At 44.2% G+C, this 18,510-nt stretch overlaps 1 protein-coding gene across 1 annotated transcript; it reads right to left on the bottom strand.

Moving 5' to 3' along the window:
* Positions 1-871: 871 nt before the first annotated feature.
* LOC144476405 (uncharacterized) lies at positions 872-18,474 on the bottom strand. The gene is made up of 6 exons (XM_078193304.1): positions 18,345-18,474; positions 17,035-17,903; positions 16,841-16,954; positions 16,668-16,757; positions 16,524-16,571; positions 872-1,771 (listed from the first exon to the last, which is right to left on the bottom strand). Exons 3-6 carry the CDS (start codon positions 16,923-16,925, stop codon positions 1,632-1,634), a joined length of 363 nt encoding a protein of 120 aa, XP_078049430.1. The 5' UTR covers positions 16,926-16,954; positions 17,035-17,903; positions 18,345-18,474; the 3' UTR covers positions 872-1,631.
* Between the last annotated feature and the right edge of the window lie 36 nt (positions 18,475-18,510).

The raw sequence follows: 18,510 nt of genomic DNA, 5'->3' as shown, positions 1-18,510 counted from the left end.
GTTCCAGATATAAATACGTGCACACGTTGAAAATAATAAAAAGGCGAGAACGAAATAAATTCTTTAGTAAGGCATAGTGCATTCTCAAGTGGAACAATTTTCTCTTGTAAATTATGCATATTTATGTGAACCGAAGGGTAATTACATAAAAATAACGCGCACGCGATGATTACTAATTGCGATCAATTGTGGAATAGTTCGCATGATGTCCACTTGTTCCACGACGTTGCGACCGTGGGCAACGTAGCGTCTACCTGCTGATATAGTTAACTTATCTAGTAACCAATCTTAAAAATAATACAGCGATAGTTGACAAACGTCGCGCGAGCTGTTCCGCTCGCGGATGCAAATGGGTTAAACACTTGTGCAAAGTTTCCTCAAAATCGGCGTGTACCAGTCACCGAAGTTCCCTTGCGAGCTAAATAAGGATAATACCGCGGAGTTAGCATTAAACCTACAGAGCACTGAAAGTGACTGACGCGTGTCGTTCTGTAAGAACGACGGGACTGAATTTATTTAAACGTTCCATCAATTTGCTCGCGGTATATGCTTGAATTATGATATCTGTTCGATCACCTTCTGTAAAACAGTTTTCATAAACTCAACAATTTTAGCCCCTTAATTGACAAATATTTGAAAGACGGTCCTCAAAATGCGGACATTTTCTGCGAATTCTAATTCTATTATTTATTTATGGTAAAATTTATAGTCGAAATGAGTAGCCGAAATATAAAATTACAAAGGCACAAGACAAAATTTAATAATATTGTTAAACTATTTCCAAAAGAAACAATTGATTTTTATTTATTTTCTGTTTTTTACAATCGTCTCGAAAAATTTTCATTTTCCATAAAAATTCGCAGTTTGATTATCGACATATGAAGGTTGAAGTAAAGGCTGCCATTTAAAGAGTGTAAATCGTCTTCCTCGTGTACGAATTTATTAATTAAAAAAAAGGAAACCAATCAAATTAACCGACATGACAAGCTCAGTGTTAACAACGAGCTCACTGAGCCCTGAAATTAATTTCATTAAAATAAAATAAAATAAAATAAAAATTCTACCATTTTTATTATAATGTTGGCCAAGATTTAAAAATTGATCCTCTCGTTTTTTGTAAAAGTGTCTTTACAGCGTCAAAAATCATAAACTGAAGAATGTGAAACCGAACAAGATAACCATCGCGGTAGATTCATTGTTAATTGAAGCTACGAGCGCAGCGGATTGACAAATCGAAGGACAAAGCGCGCGATGCTCCTGTTCGGTCCTTGATCGAGCGAGACACAGGATCCCCGTGGAGGAAGCTCGCCCGGGAAAAACGGCGCGAGACACGCGTGTCTCTTTTTTTCCAGCGGAGACGCGCGCACAGGTTCTAATTGAATGAAAATGATCGGCGAGCCGCGCGATCGCAGGCCCTCGATCGACTACGTCGTTGGCCCGTCCTATTCTCCTCGCGTCGGCTCCATCCTTTACCCCGGGAATCCCGAATTTCCCATAGCAACGTGACGGTGCACTCCATTACCCATGACCTCCGCCCTGAGCCTGGGGGGCCTCTATATCTGCGAATCAATGCAGCTCCATTGCGTGCATCCCGGCTGTGTATAACATTCCCCGAAATGCAGCCGCCTAGCCTAATCGGAACGGGGGAAACGCGTTCGCGAAACGACACGCGATTCCTGCCGAGAAAACCGTCGCGGTGACCGTCCGCCGATTTCACCTTTTCCTGGAGCCACACCGGCCGTGTCTCGCGCGCAGTATACTGTTCTGCACCCTGTACAGAGACTTCCGTTAGAGGTGTGCGAAAATGACGAAAACAAGAATGACAAAGATAAGAATGACAAAGATAAGAATGACAAAGACAAGAACGACAAAGACAAGAACGACAAATGGCTCGGACAAATGACACGGAATTTTAGTCGAGCCGGAAGGGCGAAAAGATTAAAATGTTCGGTTAACCCTTTGCAATCGTATTAAGTTTATACATAGGTATCGTGCTAGTCGGAGTTAGCTTTCGTTGAACGAACAGTAATATATAATATGCGAAGATAAAGTCGGACAAATTTATTAATTCTTTTCTAAAGTTTAGATATATGCAACACGGTAATATATTTTAATTTTATGTAAAAATGAAAATATAAATAACTAGCTTTGCTGACTGAGAACAGACATGTGACCGCAAAGGGTTAAGTAGAATACTGTGAAAGAAATTGTCCGAATGGAATTTTTCATAGCTCAACATTTAATTAGTATCTTTATCGGTCATTTTTCGAGTATTCGGTTTATTCAATTATCGATTGCTATAGAGCTTGTGTAGATTTCCTTTCCGACTCGGTGAATACTTTTAAAAATTCAGTTTCACGTGTCGCACGCCATGCCTAATGCTTTTCACTTATCTTCAGATATCTGGATTTCCATTATTTTACTTTATTTATCCCATATCACATCTACATCGTTCGCTTAACCCTTTGCACTCGAGTGGCGCCTCTGAAGCGCCAATGGAGATTGTTATATAATTAACAAAATAATGTTGACATTATTAAAGACACTTTTGTTAAAGGCGTGATAGTTTTACGTTTACGAGTCACAAGACTCAATTTCACATGCATCAATTATACTAAGTACTATACTACAGCTGATCAAAATAGCAATTTTGGATCTAAGCTTAAAATGACTTCGAGTGCAAAGGGTTAATCATTCCTTTTCTCTTTTTCCTCGTTTGTGCTCTGTTTAAATTTTACTGCATTGTTGTATTGTACAACAAAAGGTTTATCTTGTTGCACGAATAAATACTATTGATGTTATTGTTCGATGTAGTCGAGAATTAAAGTTTGATGGAAAACCGATTTTTCGATTCGCTTCGAATCGCGATCACTTGAAAATTCAAGCATCGGAATACCCTTAGGTTTCCATATAATCATGGAAGACAGTGGAACATGCCTCGTACGGAACGGGGAAAGCCTCTGTGTTATCCCCGCGGGATAATGCGACGATTCGTTTGAGCGGAGACGGGTCTATTGCGAGCAAAGATCTTAGGCGGGCACGGTCGCGCAGAATTAATTAATTGTACGGCTAATTGAGCCGGCTCTGGGCTGGCTTTCAGATAAGTTTGCGAGCGGTGGTACCGCGCAACGTGACCCTGTTTTTTCGGAAATTATGAGCTGCTCGATCTTGGCTGGCGGTGACTACGAGTTGAGAATTAATTCAGGAATTTCAATAGCGTTAAACTGATTTTAGAATCGAAAAGATATTTTTATAAACAGATAGACATTTGATAAAAATGAAGCCAGTTCTGCCCGAGAGCATACCAAAGGCGCAGCAATTGGTCACAGTATCCGGTTCCACTGCTCTCAGCAATTTCAAAGGCAGAAATTACAGAACGAAATTGCTTCAGAACCCGCGCTACGAAAAACTTGAAATCGCTGTAACAGCGCCTATTCTATTACCATAATATCGAGTGCGATATTCAAATTTTCTTGTCTATAATTCTTCGCCGCGTTATCGCGATCGTCGTTAAAACAAATGAAAGTATTCCGAACAGCCTCGGCGATCGGGGGACCCTTATCCTGCGCGTAGATTAGAACAAATACAGTCGGCTTCGATTCCAGATATTCCCGCGATAAAAGTTACTAACCGCAGCCCGATTTCATATGCAACAGATAAAAATAGCGAACACCACCGCGGTACTATAATTTTGAATTAAACTCGAAATCGGCCGAGCTGACGACTTAAACCTGCGGCCGTGATCCCGAACGAAACGACCGGTCGGCGGCGGCGTCGGTCGATTTTCCGCGTCGATCGAGGTATCGCCGTAGAAATCGGCGAACGGCGCTGGTCGGTCCGGCGATTTTGTTTATCGCGGCCAATTTAAATACATTAATTTCCGCGAGCCGGCGAGAGCCGAGCCTAGTCGCGGGAGAGCGCGCGCGCGCGGCTACGGGGGGGAGGAAATAACGCGCGGATTTCCCCGGGCGGAGAATTCACCGGTCTGGACGAGCAAAAAAGATGCGGAACGCGAGATAGGGGGTTCTAGTTTTATCCAGCAGACTTCCGCGAATCACTGGAACACTGCCTGAATAACTCTCGCCGGTTCCTGACTACACAAATATTCTCCTCATAAATATGTATGCATTATAAATCGGTTATGCGCCAAGATCGTTGGCAATGTATCAGAAATAGGAACAAAAGGATGATGAATGAGAAAAGAGCGAGAGAGCCCGCGGTCGCGGGAGGGACTGGGGAAGAGAAGAGAACGAAACGTGGACGAAGAAGACGAGGAAGAAGAAGAACCCGGGTGGAAGTACGCGTGCGTACTCGAGCGACTTAATCGAAACTTATGCGCCGGCCGCGGGTCTGGTTTATTAAAAGCGACGAGGCGACGTGTTTCTACCATCGATTTGAATTCACGCGCGATCGCCGAACTTTCTCACACGACGCGCATAACGCGAATACCTGAACGCGTGCCTGGTGCCGCGTTATACTCTTCCACGCCTCCCGACAATGCCGAAAGCGTACACCAAAATCGAACGTTCGCTGCAACTCGCTTTTTCCGTGCGACATTAATTTTCCAATTTCATCGCACTATCGGGTTTACTCGTTTCCTGAATATTTCACGATAAAATGCACAATAGAATGCAATACAGCTCGCACAGAAACGAAAATAGATCGGAAAAACTCGGCTGGATTTGCAGATAAAATGTTTTTAAGTGGAAAGGGTTAATGCTCGGCCGTTTGTATCGCTGTTATGTGTGCGCGGGCATTTGCGAGACGGAACAGCGACGCGATACGAGGAGATACGAAACAAATGGATAAGTCAGCGGCAGATTAATCGCTTCATCGTCTTCGATCGATACGCGCAGACTAGTGCAAACAACCAGACGCAAATACGGCACGGAAATCGGTATTTTCAATGGAGAGCAGAAAACAAGGATGGGGGATATCGGGTCGCGGGGAGAGGTGGAAGAAGGACAACGATTTTCGCGGCTGGCGTCGAGTAAAAGTTCCGCGGGCGAAAGAGCCACGAGGCCGAGAGAGCTGAGTAGCCGCGATCGAATCGTGGAAAAATGATCGGCCGCTCCTTTCCCCGGAACGCAGGCTACGAAATTCCTGGCGCCGAGGGAAGCGGGAGAACCGAGACGCTGGAAACGTCTTCGAGACGTCTTTACGACGCGCAGGGTTAACAACCACGGGAGGTTGACACCTTGAACTCGAGAGAAAGAAATTGGCGAATCGAACGAGAAAAATCAATGGGCATTCTGACACAAAAACCTAAAACGATTCCATGTGGTTTTTTTCCCTTATTTCGAGCAATTTTAACCTCTCTTGACATTATTCTGCATATACAATTTAATTTAATCAATACTCAATAGATACTAAATACTAAATAAATACAAAATACTAAAATATAGATATTAAAACATTGAGGTTTTTATAAACCAAATTCGTACTTTATGAAGAGACAAAAAATATTCTTCTTTATTCTGTATCGATTCTATGTTCTTTTCTTACATTTCGAAAAGAATGATTTTATGATTGTTAAGATTTTATTTCAAGTCACAATCTAACAATGTTACTTATGCCGAAAAATTGAGGTGGATTGTTGAAGGGTTAATACCGAAATTGGCTCTTAAAATTCTTATATCAAAGGCGTTTAATTAACGAAATTAAAAAGTTAAGATTTAACTACGGAAAACATTATTCTTGTATTTTGAAAATCGTACTTTTACATTTACTTTGTTTAATATAGAGAAAATAAATTTCAAAGCCTACTTGAAAATGGGCGTCGCTCGATCTGTTAAATAATATGAATCACTCGATCCTCCGACATCAAAATTCTCCGTCATCCAAATTACGTATCGACGTGACCGGCTCGATCTAAAGTAGCCCGCGTGGTAAACGATTCGCCGTACGAATCAATAAAGATTCATTCTAGCAGTGTAACTAAAGAGTCATTTTATTACCGAACCACCCACGTCCTCTCGATCCATTCAAACGATCGCACCTGACCTGCCCACACACCTTTCCATTGAAGAGGAACGCGGAGAAAATCGATGTCTCTCAAAGGCGAAACAGAAATATTTCTGGGAAGAAGAATAAGAAGACGAGGACGAGGAATATGAAGAAGAAATTCGCTGCCTAACGCGTTGCACGGTTGAAGAGGTCCACGCGAGGAATTATTTAGGGAGCGCGCCCCCTCGGAGAGGTATCCCTGTCCGTGGAAACAAACGAAGAGCGCAGGGGAGGGCAGAAGAAGAGAAGGGGGGACCCCGGTGCATTAAGAAAATGCGAGGCTGAAATTCAAGGTGGCCGCGAGGGCAGGAGCGGAAGAAAAAAAAAGAAGCGCGACAAGACAGTGAAATGTTGGCACGAGCGTGGCTCGATGCCGGCCCGAAAGAGGGAACGCGTTCGCCTGCGCGCCGCGTCGATTCGCTCGCTCGCTCGCTCGCTTTGCTCGAGGTGGACGGGTTAATTTTAGTTTAATCGACCGACCTGATATGAAGAGCTCGCGTACAAAAGTAGGCATACGTAGGCGCGCGCTCGAGAAGAACGAGTCGAAGCACGCCACTATACACACGGAAGGAGTTGTTATGCGTCGCCGGGTTACGCGCGTTACTTCGACCGGCTTTCACCCCCGCGCAGAAATATTCGCTTCCGAGTTGCACGACCCCTGGACGACGGCCTTAGGATCCCGGGAAGACGCAGAGTCTCGCGATCCTTCGGTAGAAACAGAATCACGAGGTGGGATTTCCTGCACGCGTAGGACGCAATTTATACCGATGTAATGGAAAATAATATGTACTCTCGATTTCCTACAAGCGTTTTCCGGGTTAGCATCATCGTGGCGCAAGACACATTTTCCTTATTGTCAGAAACGAGATCTACAATTACTTTCTAGCATGTATACAATTCACTGACAAAATGTATTTTTAAGCTAATTTAGAGTTCAGTCAATTTGCAGTGACTTTATCATTTATTTCGCTCGTCTTTTTAAAACTTTGGTATATGTAGACTGCATCTTAAAACTTACCTCTTACTACAAATAATTCTGACAATTTTCACTTCGGTCTATTTTTTATAGAAATTGCACGTTCTAGAATTAAACGGTTTCAGTCTTCTCAGTGCTTTAAATAGCACTTCCTCGTCGTTCTAAACGCATACAGCCCAGCACTCTGTAAACGTACCCGCGACGATTTATTTCTGAAAAATACAGGGATCCCCGCGGAACGACGCCCGGCGAGAGAGACCCGAGCGAACAACATCGCGCCGAAGAAGCGACGCTAAGTAAAAGTCGATGAATTTCGAGTAAACAGGATTATCGATTAAAAGATTGTTAAATGTTGCCTGCACACGAGAGGGTGAGCCCGGCGACGCGTCCCTATCGTGACTTCAACGGCTGCGAGAGGCTTCCCGTTTGATGGTCAAAGTGCATACGGATGGGCCGGTGTAAATTGGGACGGGCGAGAGGGGTGTCGAGGTCGTTCGGATCGAAATCATTCAATTAAGGTCAGAGGAAGCGGATCAACGCCGTCGGGCCCCGCGGCGACTTGCGTAGAAACGACTCGAAGAAAAGCCTCGCGAACGGGGGAAAAAATGATCGTTCCCTTTAAAGCGAAACCGTTTCGAGCGGAAAAAAAACCGGACGGCGCGAGGAGAGGGACGATACACGTCCAGCGATTAGGAACGAGGAGGCGACGTGGAAAACGCGCAGCAAGGCGCGACACGGCGCGAGGTTGCGCCGCCGGGAATTACGGAAGTTAATGCTCCCTGGACGATAAGAATGTGCAGGGCGTTCTCCGGAGACGAATCGAATACAAATCGGACTCCCGGTGGAGGGAAAGGTCGAAGCACCTTCGAGGTTAACGAGCCATAAAACGGCGGCGACGTAAATCCGCGCGCGATCGAGGGTTTCCGGAAGCGGCACAGCGCCGGAAACGAACGTTCCCTCCTCTCGTTCCGGAGGATTTCGGCTGTGCTCCGCCGCGGCGGCATATCGCGGCGCGGCGCGGCGCGGCGTGTCGGCCGGGCTGAAAAGTGAAAAAACTCGTGCATCTGCCGCAACGAGAGCGACGGCGACAGAAGCGAACGAGAGAAAGAGAGAGAGAGAGAGAGAGAGAGAAAGAGGGAGGGAGAGTGAAAGAGAGAGGGAGAGAGAGCCGGTGAAGCCGGAAATCGAGGAAAAAAGGGGGGAAAGCGGCGGAAGGGCGAGGCGCTTGCGCGACGAGCTCGTTTCCATGGCTTCGTTCGTTTCACGTAGCAACAGGAGGACTTTTGACCCCGTTCGATTGTCCTTCGAAACAACTCGGTGCCTCATCGTTTTCTCCCGTTTGGTCTCGGCCCGGGAGAGGTGAAACGCACCGTTCAGCCGCACTTAGGCGTCACTCTCCTTTATGCTTATCGGCTCGCGCTACGTCCGAGCTGGATCTCGCGCTACGGCGAAACCGTTGTCGTCCAACCGACCGAACGACACGGCCGGAAACAAACGAAACACATCTTACGGTTGATGCGCGCGATCCGACGATATCGTATTTTTTCGATCGCCTCGCTCGAAATTCAAGCCAGTTTGTTTCTTGTCGCGTCGCGCGACGCCTCTGCGAAAGAAATGAATAATTTCGCGGGGTTATTGATTCCTGAAGTGCAAGAGAGGCCTATTTTATTGAACAAATGGAGGCCGAACTATAAGAGCCGTGTATTAGACAAGGAATGGGAAGAAGAGTGGGCAGAATTCCCTTGCGTTGCTTCCAGAACGCAGTCGAAAGTATTTCGCGCCGCTGCAATGTATCGATCAAATAAATTGTCGTTTTGTCGTAATTGGCAGAAAAGGTGGTCAAATTTGCCAAGATCGTTCGATCTTTATATATGTGTATTACCGCATCGCGTCTACTCTTCCGCGTATTTTCTGCTATAATATGAGTGGATTAGAATTATAGCGACGCAGTCACATTTTTGAAAATTTTGTCCATCTCAAATCGTAATCTATATATATATCAAACTGTTAAAAATACTAGTGAAATAAATTAAAAAAATCGCTATAAATAATCATAATAATCACTTCTTAATCAACTCGTATATTTCACGTAAAAATTTTCCATAGAAGGAGGAAGTTCGACGTCGACGACGACATCTTGAAATCTGTCCGGCTCGATCGTAAATAATGTGCAACGATCAGCTGTACGCGGCTGCGATGCGTCGAGCGAAATCGGTCGACGCGACAACGATCTTGTCGTCGGGCGGCGACCAGCTAGGACACGTCGTTGCGCGACGTGTCGTACCGATGCAACACCCGCCGACAGATGGTACCCCCGGCTTTCCCCCCGTACGCAATTCCCCTTTACGGAAATTAGTGTAATTTTCTACCTTTTAAAGGAGAGGCACGAACCGAACGACAACCAACGAAATCGTAAAACTCGGGTTCCCGTCGTCGGGCAGGTAGGTAGGAGGAGGAGACCCCGTCTGCTGCCTCTGCCCCGGCTGCACACCTGAAACCCACCGGCAACGGTCCTAACGGCGATGAATTTCGAAAGCGACGATTACCAATGACGCACGAGGTTAATTTTACAGACGATCGATGGGCAAAGAAAGTCGCGATACCTACGCCTAACCGAGCCGCGCGAATCGCAGCTGACGCGCGAATTATTTTAACGCCTCCGGAACTTGGATCTAGACGATCGCTTCGCTGATCTTCTAGGACGGCGAATGCCTGGGAGACGCGCGACGACCGAGGCTCGAAGGAAGATAGCTGGACTATGGCAAAATTGTACGCGATGACGAGCTCAAGTAATTAACACCTTGCACTATCGCTCCTTTCATGCTGTGACGATTAGCACTTGTTCGTACTTAATAATTTTCCTAATAGGACCAGACAATTTTTGTTTACTGTCTTTATTTACCTTCGTTTATATACTTTAATGACAGAAGAATTTATTTTTACTTCGACGTGGAAGAGATTAATAAAATTCATATTTAATAGAGCTTGCATAAAATCTTCGCTGCGAGTCTGACTCGTTATTATAATGCAAGGGGTTAAAAACAGAGTTGGGTGCTTCTCTCCTCGATTAGCTACAGAATAAAGCCTCCCCCAAAGGAAACTATTCGATTCCATCCTAATCAAAAGGAAACACTTGTCTTTGCAAGATTTTCGAAGATAAAACCTTGAGATCGTCTTCGCCACAACTTCCTCCCTCAAATAGAATTATTTTCATTACACGTGAATAATCGAATGATGAAATATCGCAGACTTTGTTAGGACACCAATTACTTGGAAAATTGTCCGTTTGTGTAATTCTGCCGGACCCTGCCAAGAGCATTTTCGTCGAAGAACCAGACAATGCAACAAAGTCGAAAATACTAGCAGGAGAACTCGAAGTCCGAAGGATTGTTTTCCCGATCGGGGAATCGAGAAATCAATTCGCGCTTACGAGAACTCGGACTGGTTTGGGGAGCGGAAACCATCCCGAATGCCATCGTTAATGGAGAAAAGAGAGCACGTCTTGTTTGCCGCGGATGCCAAGGAATATCAATTTCTGGATGAATTTAGCCGGATCGAATGATATTTTCCGTTCCGTGGCTAATCCCGCGGGAGAAATTTCTCGGTGAACGAGGATCACGTTCGCGCGGCGCGGTCTCTGCCAAATTGCGATCAGCTGTTTCTACATCAATCGCAACCGGCGCACAGTGGTGTATCTACCGCGGAAACCTGGCCGAAAGTCAGACTGCATTTTTGTCCCGAATTAATCATACCCCTTCGTGCAAAAATTGCGGCGCGCGTGGCTCCCGAAAAATACATTTTTCTTATGCAACACCTTCCGTACCAATTAAGCACTTTCGGCATTACAATGTGGTAGTTTGAGCGAAGAGAAATTTAACGACCTGCTGCACTGTATGTCCTAGGATCAACTTTACCATAATATTGACCTCAGTTTTAATAATACTTCTAAACGATGCTACATACTTTCGACCTCGCAGAGCTCAATTTTTAACGAAGTATAACTTCACGACCCGGCGCATTACAGCCTTGAACCTGGGAGCAACGTTACAATGGTGTTGGTTACAGTTTTAGCGATACCTTACGCAGCGCTGCATACTTTTAACTTGGCGATGCTGTAGCTGAAGTCGCGAGGAATTTAATGATCTACTACATTGTAACCTTGAACTTAGGAGCAACGCTAAAATAGTGTTGGCCGCCGTTTTAGCGATATCTTGCAACGGGACTACGTACTTTTAATCTCGACGGCACTGCGGAGCATCGGTCGTCGACGGTAACACGAGGACCGGCTACACTATGGCCTTGAACCTACGAGCAACGTTAAAATAGTGTTGGCCAGGTTCCGGGCCAAGTACCCGGTTCGATGGCGCGGAGGGATGGGGTCCAGACACGAAAATGAGAGCTTCCGACGCGGTGCGCCCCGCGGCTTTGTCCCGCGTCACCGAGGCGGACAGGCGCTCCCTTTTGAAACCGCGGTCGAAAAAGTAGACGCGGAAGAGATCACCCCGGCGAACGAGTGCCGTCTTTTTCCGAGCTCGCGGGAACGCGGACCGGCGAGCGCGAGCGAGCGCGCGCGCGGGGACCACTCTTTTCAGCGTCGTCGGAGAGCGCCACGTTTTTCCACGACGACGACTGCCATAAATACCGGCGGCGACCACGGAGACTTTCACTCCTGCTTCCTTTTTCAATCGCGTTCGAAGAGAGTCTTATCGAATCATTGCGCGGGCCCCGGCCGGCTTTGGCTAGATTTCAGTTGGAACGCGTGCCCGTTGCAAACGGAGCCATCCGCTGTCACTTACGCAATCGTATATTTCACCTAAATATGCTGGCTGATCATAGACACTCCATTCTACTGGCGATCGTATCGCCCATCGAAGAGAACGGCGGGTCTGCGACCGGTGCCAGATTGTAAATCGAGGGAACGAACGAGACGATTTCGTCGACGTTGAAGGGGAAACCCGGCACTCGGAAATAAGATACGAGGACGGCCGAATCAGAGCAGTGGCCGGCACGGGTTGATCGCGAGGTGCCTTCATTCGCAAAAACTACGAAACGGAGAACGAGTCCTTTTTTATCAACCCTGTGTTGATCATAGATGTGAAGAAAGCTACCGATTCTTCAAGAAGCACTTCCGGTATAGTACTTCACAATGACCGATTTTTAGAGTCATTTCCTCTGACAAAATCCATAGAAAATATATGTCCATAGTCATTTAATTCATTTCGTAAAAATAATGAAATTACAGAAGTTCGAAGTTGCAATAAAAATGCACATTTTTCCAAAATTGCACCAACAGCTTTGGACCTTATTTTCTCAACTGGTTAACATAATAACTCTGAAAATATAATAATAAATCTGAAAATATTCAGCAGACTTCAATGACCGAACCAGAAGAATTAAAAAATACTAATTTTTAACACCCTTGACATGAAAAGAGAAGCAATAATCTCGAAAATTCAACTTCGAAGTGCAGCCATTTTCGTTTACAAAAATTAATCGATAATATATAAAACAGTTTACGGTCTTACTAAAAAAAAGGCGTGTCTAAACCGGAATATCCAGTTCGAATAAAAAGAAGAAAATCCCGAAGTGAAACAGAAACGAATTCCGGCAAAAATAAGAAAAAGGAAGACCGGAAATGCAAAAGAGAAAGACCGAAGTAAGTGGTCCAGTCTCCTGAAATCGATCGAAGTCGGTCACCGCAAGCGTGAAGAACTTCAATCTTTAGAAATAACAAAACGGTGAAGCCCGAGCCGGAAGCCGATGGAGGTTGCTCATCGCAGCGATGAAACAGCAATCCGTAAAAATTAAAGAGCCACGAATCCGAGTAAGTAAGAGCAGAAAATCCACAGACTTCGTCGCAGCGGTAGAACTTCTGGCGGCAAAAAGGAGGAAAACGTGGAGACAACCAACCATAGAACGAATGCCATACAGACGACTATTTTAACGAAAGAAGAAGCTTCGGTCTGCAACAGCGGCCCCGATCCGGATCGAAATTGATCGGCGTAGCGCGAAGAAGTTCGGTGCTCAGAAATTAAAAAGTTGTTTGTTGCGGCGAGGGAACGGCGAAGGAGATAAGGAAAAAAAAAAGAAGTGGGACAAGGGATGACTCCGCAGAGATCGATCATCTCGGCGAAAGAACTTCAATCCGTCAGATATAAAAAAAAAAGAGAGGAGGAAGTTGGAAGCGAAGCAGTCACCGACGGCCCGTGAAGTCGAATCGCAAGGACGTGTCGGGTCGCAGGTAGGTCACGGAAGGGTGCGGGTCCAAGGGGGCCGAAGCAGAAGAGAGAGAGAGAGAGATCGTGTCTTAGGGACAAAGGAGAACCCGTTTTATACGGAGCCGCGAGGCGGAACATTTTCCCCTTGTTTTTTCCTGCTATTCTCCGACGACGGGAGAATCATCGATTCCGCGACGGCGACGCGGGCACGGTCACGTAGGCGTGCAGTTTGACGGCGTCGTTAGACGTCCCGCGTAATCGAGTGCGCCGATTCTCAAGGATTAGCGACGGGGGAGCCCCTCGTTTACACCGGCCTTGTGATCGAGCATTACGAGAAGCGCGAACGGGTTACGTCAACCGTATCTTCGACCCCTGCCCGCGGAAGGGCTCGGAACGAGGGTCGCGCGCGAGGGTTGATCGCGACAATCGACGTGAAATCGGTAGGAATCGACGGGAATCGCCCGTGACCGTCGGTCTCTTTGCATGGTTACGAGGGCCGACGGAACGAGAGCCTGGAAGAACCTCGATTATCCGAATTTATCGGGAACGCGCGAGTAGGATAATAGAGTAGTTGGTTACAATATGCTGATTCTATTTTTGTGGAATAAATGATGTGGATCGTCTTAATCTGTTTAAAACTGAAAATTAATCTGTCTGTTACAATACGTGTGCTTCTTTGTACACGGATGATATACATGCTGTTCATAGGACGAACATTGTAATATACGATAGTTAATATATTATGAATATCTATCTTTTCTTTATAAAACTATACGAAAATATTTTATGTGAAATTATTGATATAAAACGTTGACTACAAATTGAAGAACCATAATAATTTCTGTGAATACGCTCTAATTAATTTACTTCCAATTCTGGTGTAAAAAGAAGTAGTTTATTTATGTTCTAATACTTTTATCTTTTTTTGTACCTTTTTGCCATTAAAAACAGTACAATATATTTGCTGTACAAAGAGGTACGCGAATTGTAACACGGATGTATTACACGTGTACACGTGTATATTTTCAATACCGCTTCTTTCTACAATCAAATCTGTGTGTTATTTTTTGCTATGCAGTGAAGGATCTATTAAAAAGAGTCACCTTTGAAATGCGTACGAACGCGAATCATGCTTGCTCAGTAGCGAGGGAATGCGCGGACGCGATGCGAGAGAATGCGAACTATCGGGGAGGGAATATTGCCGTAATAAAGAATTCAGATGTCGGATGTTCGGATAATCGAGGCTCCACCGTAATTCCGTTTGCACAGTTGCCGGGTGTACGATATCTGGCGAACACGTGGATACCAGAACGGTTCCTACCTCTCTTGCCCGCTAATTCTGTATCTTCCACGTATTTAGACGAGCCGTGTCTATATCCGGCCATACACGCTCACGGTCCACAAATTATCATGGAACGTTCAATTGTGGAAACTTGTCGTAACCAGTCAGGTGCGCCGAACACCGGCGCCGAAGAACGGCCGTCTTTCGAATTCTGATCGCAACCCGATTAATTCTGATCGCATCTCGATTTAGCCCGCTCGAAATTAAAGGGGTTGCAAATTGATTCCTCGATTGGAGACCGACCGAGGAAAAATTAGGCGCTGTTAAAACATCGCGGTCGGGATTCGAATAATTCACGAGTCGAAAGTGAATTATATGGATATTTTTGTACGAAGCGTTAATTATAGGATCAGTTACTACACAAGCGTTGTTCTTTTTTCAATAGCTGTTCCCCGTGGCGTGGCAATCGCGCGGAGTGCGCTGTCAACTTTAAGGATTGACTTCAACCCCTCGGAATAAATTTCCGCTGGAAAAAATCTCTCAAACGTGTTCTACAATCCCACGGCTTCATTGAAATCAGAATGTTGGAATGAATCTTCTTGTCGATACATCCGTGGCACAATAGGGGTTGAAAAAATGTCGAATAAAACGTGAAGCCGGCAGAAAAAAAAAGGTATTGTAGATCGAGAAAGTCACGGCGGCTTTTATTGTAAAACAACCTCGTTCGAATAAACGAGGTCTCGAAAAGGGTCTTCAGCGATCTTCAAAACCCCCATACCTATTTCGCTAAAACGACCCAAAATTGACGCAGGGGTCGTCGACCTCATCACGTGTAACAACGAGCCAGACTCGTAAAAATTTCAAACGAGATCTACTAAATATAACACAGCTATTCAGTTCTTTTAAAGCATAATCAAATTTAATCTTTGTTTAATGAATGTTCAAGTATTCGAGTAAGTGTAAAATTCGTTAAGTATGAATTTGCCTTAACCACTAAGGAAATGATTAGAGCCAAAGAAATGCTAATTGCGGTAGCTGTGAGGAAAAGAATACGCGAAGGGATTGTTCATAAATTATTTAAAGTCTTTGCTGGTCTGGCAATGAGGCTCAGATACACAGGACGGAGGCAAAAAAGACAGCGTAAGTGGCACGGGGGGTGAAAAGAAAATCGATTGAGTCGAGTGAAAACCGATCGATCGGGCCTGGATAAACGCTCGGATAGAAATTGAATAAAATTTGCCGCGGGTTCGAGGGGACTGCGTACGCTCCTGGGTCGTACGATGGCAAGGCTCGATGGTGGGGAGCAAGAGGGACAGGAGAGGGTTGTGAAGTTTCAGAAAAGAAACTGCCGGCTGAGCTGGAAACGAACGCGAGGTAAGGTGAAGGGGGACACGATAGTACGCTACTTGAAATCACCGCGACTGCATGTGTTACTATGCTACGGTGTCGCCCTCGATGCTAATCGAATGAACTACGATGCACCCTGTTATCAGAATTTCGAATTTCCCCAACGAGATGGCGGCACCGTCGCGATATCCACCCTATCGGTAAACCACTTCTGATTCGAGGTATTTAAATTAATCGATATCTCGATGATATTTGAAATTCAAATATTTGAAAATGAATCGGCTTGAAGAACTCCATTTAACGTCCCAGCTGACTTTTGGATCAGTTTAATGAAGGGATCAATGAATCTTGAAAAAACTGCATTTAGAACGATGACTAGAAGAGTCGATAATTAAAATATAAATGGATTTATGCGGCGCCATTTAAGATGCCGACAAAAACAGTTAGATTTTTGCATACGATATGTACATAAGAAATGAATGCGTTCCATTGAGCGGACGATGGGTCACATTATGGAAACGTAAACAGTCGTTAAAGCCCCGTTTTATGATTTAATTTTCCTTGGAAGACGGTATAATCCCGTAAATCGAGTTATTACGAGATGTCGTGGATCTACGTGTGACACGAACGATAATCGAGCAGTGATATAATTAAAATATACAACTACTAATAATCGTTGAAGGTAAAAACTCACCTTTGCATTTGACCCCCACTTTCCCAGTGCCCCAAACATAATCTTCACCTGAAACGAGATAGAAAAAACGAAAGGAATGAGAGATCGTGAACTTCGCACAGTATCGTAAAAAATTAATACTTCATATTAAGATTAGGTACTTACAGTGTTTACAAAGAATAGGGGTTAAAAAATAGACATCTACAAGGTCATGATCACTCTTGGGTTCCGTGTTGGCTGAATCAGCTACATATACTAAAAAAAATTAATTGTATGGGTCAGTATATAAGTTGCATCTTGCAGTTACAGTGGAAAAATAATGAAAAATTGTTAAATACCGTAGGGTCCATTGCTGAGGGTTACATAAGACGACTCTTCTTCATTGTGAGGGTCTAAGTACGATGATAAGTTTCCTTTCAGCATTAGGACTTCCTCTAATGTACCTTTGGTATCTGTAAAAAAAAATATTGATCGTTTTACAACCTGTCTCTTCATTAAATTAAAAATCTTAATCGATCATGTAATTACTAACCGGTACAAAGTATTCCTTTTAGTTCTACTGCTGTTCGCACAACTACCAGCACCAATATATTCTTTCTTCCCAAACTGGAGTGATATCCAAAGTTATTGAAGAAATAGTTACATCAACATATTACTTTCTCAGTGAAAAAATATATTACTGTTAACTCATTTGTCAGTCATACATGGTATACAAACACCAATAGCTTTGCACAATGCTGGAATCACAGAACATAATCTCTCCTGACTGTTGTGCATTATTTTTGGGGGCTCAAAATATTTGTGTTTCGCTTCACTAATGCCACCAATTCTGTCAGAACAGATTCACATCAGATACTCCGTGTATAGTGCTTAGAAGCATTGGCAACTGTTTGAGCATCGTTTACAAAAGCTGGTCTTTACCAAATACAGAGAAAACTATGCAGTCACTATTTCCTCTCTTGGAACAAATTTGATTTCTCCTCTTAGTTATATGTCATAGGTCACCACAATTATCAAAAACTTACAGTAACTTTTCTTTAAGGCTATTCACTTGTATACATAGAATTATATTTAAAAATCTTGTTCAGTAAATATATATATTTGTATTTCTTATATATATGTATATATATATATATATGCACGTGAAGCGATATATGCACTGATGAACAATGATGATCTTTCAGGTGTCAGCTTCTCCGAACATGTAAAATCATTCAAAGTAACTTGATATGAACACAATGATAACTAGTCATGTATGACAATATGATGCATTATATCTTTATCATTCTCTTTTGTATTTCTTCCTTGTGGATCCATTCAAATGTATCTCTTCCCTCAATCTGATATTGATTTCATATCGTTTCATATCCACTACCACCTTCTTGGATACAACTTAAATTCCTGTAACACAAAAATTTTATAAATGAGAAGTCCTAGCCAATTTTACATTTTCTACGACAGTCATACTACGGAACCTCATATACATCGCGCGGTTAGTAATTTGTAAATTATGAGATAAGAAGAGCTTACTTATTCAGCTCTTTGCTATACCCTAACCCCCGTAAACCGCACAACCATGCCGAACTAACTGCACCAACTGTTTTGTGAATCACGTATCGTACGAGGTATAGTGTACAGTTAGAAAACACAGACAGTTCACAGTACGACGTTTTATGATAATACTGATAAAGAAAAACGCACACGAAGACGGGGAACGGTGCACACACCGAAGACAGTGACGCGGGCAGCTTACGTATTATGTACCCGCGGCTGATTTCTGTCGCCATTGTGTCGCGATTCAAATCAAACCTTTATCCCGTGCCCCAATAAAATTGCACTTACGAGGATCGCGACAGTTCCTGTCGATCACATGGCGGTTCTATGTATATATGTACATACACACAAAATAGTGGAGCGCACGCCTTCGACAACGAACGGCAAAGCGTACTTTAAAACACGCGTGTCCGGTAAATAATTAGAGCACTAATGTAAAACTAGATGATCACTT

Source organism: Augochlora pura, chromosome 10 (genome assembly GCF_028453695.1).
Source record: "Augochlora pura isolate Apur16 chromosome 10, APUR_v2.2.1, whole genome shotgun sequence".
In the NCBI taxonomy this organism is placed as follows: domain Eukaryota; kingdom Metazoa; phylum Arthropoda; class Insecta; order Hymenoptera; family Halictidae; genus Augochlora; species Augochlora pura.
The sequence above is the reverse complement of the archived record's forward strand: the minus strand, read 5'-3'. Positions and strand labels throughout refer to the sequence as shown.

What these genes read in the sequence shown, in the direction of transcription:
- LOC144476405 (XM_078193304.1), bottom strand. Translation starts at nt 16,925, where the DNA reads ATGCTGAAAGGAAACTTATCATCGTACTTAGACCCTCACAATGAAGAA. An exon ending in CCCTATTCTTTGTAAACACT is followed by an intron (nt 16,572 to 16,667) that starts GTAAGTACCTAA and finishes ATCTCGTTTCAG; the next exon opens with GTGAAGATTATGTTTGGGGC. An exon ending in AGTGGGGGTCAAATGCAAAG is followed by an intron (nt 1,772 to 16,523) that starts GTGAGTTTTTAC and finishes GTCTCTGTACAG; the next exon opens with GGTGCAGAACAGTATACTGC.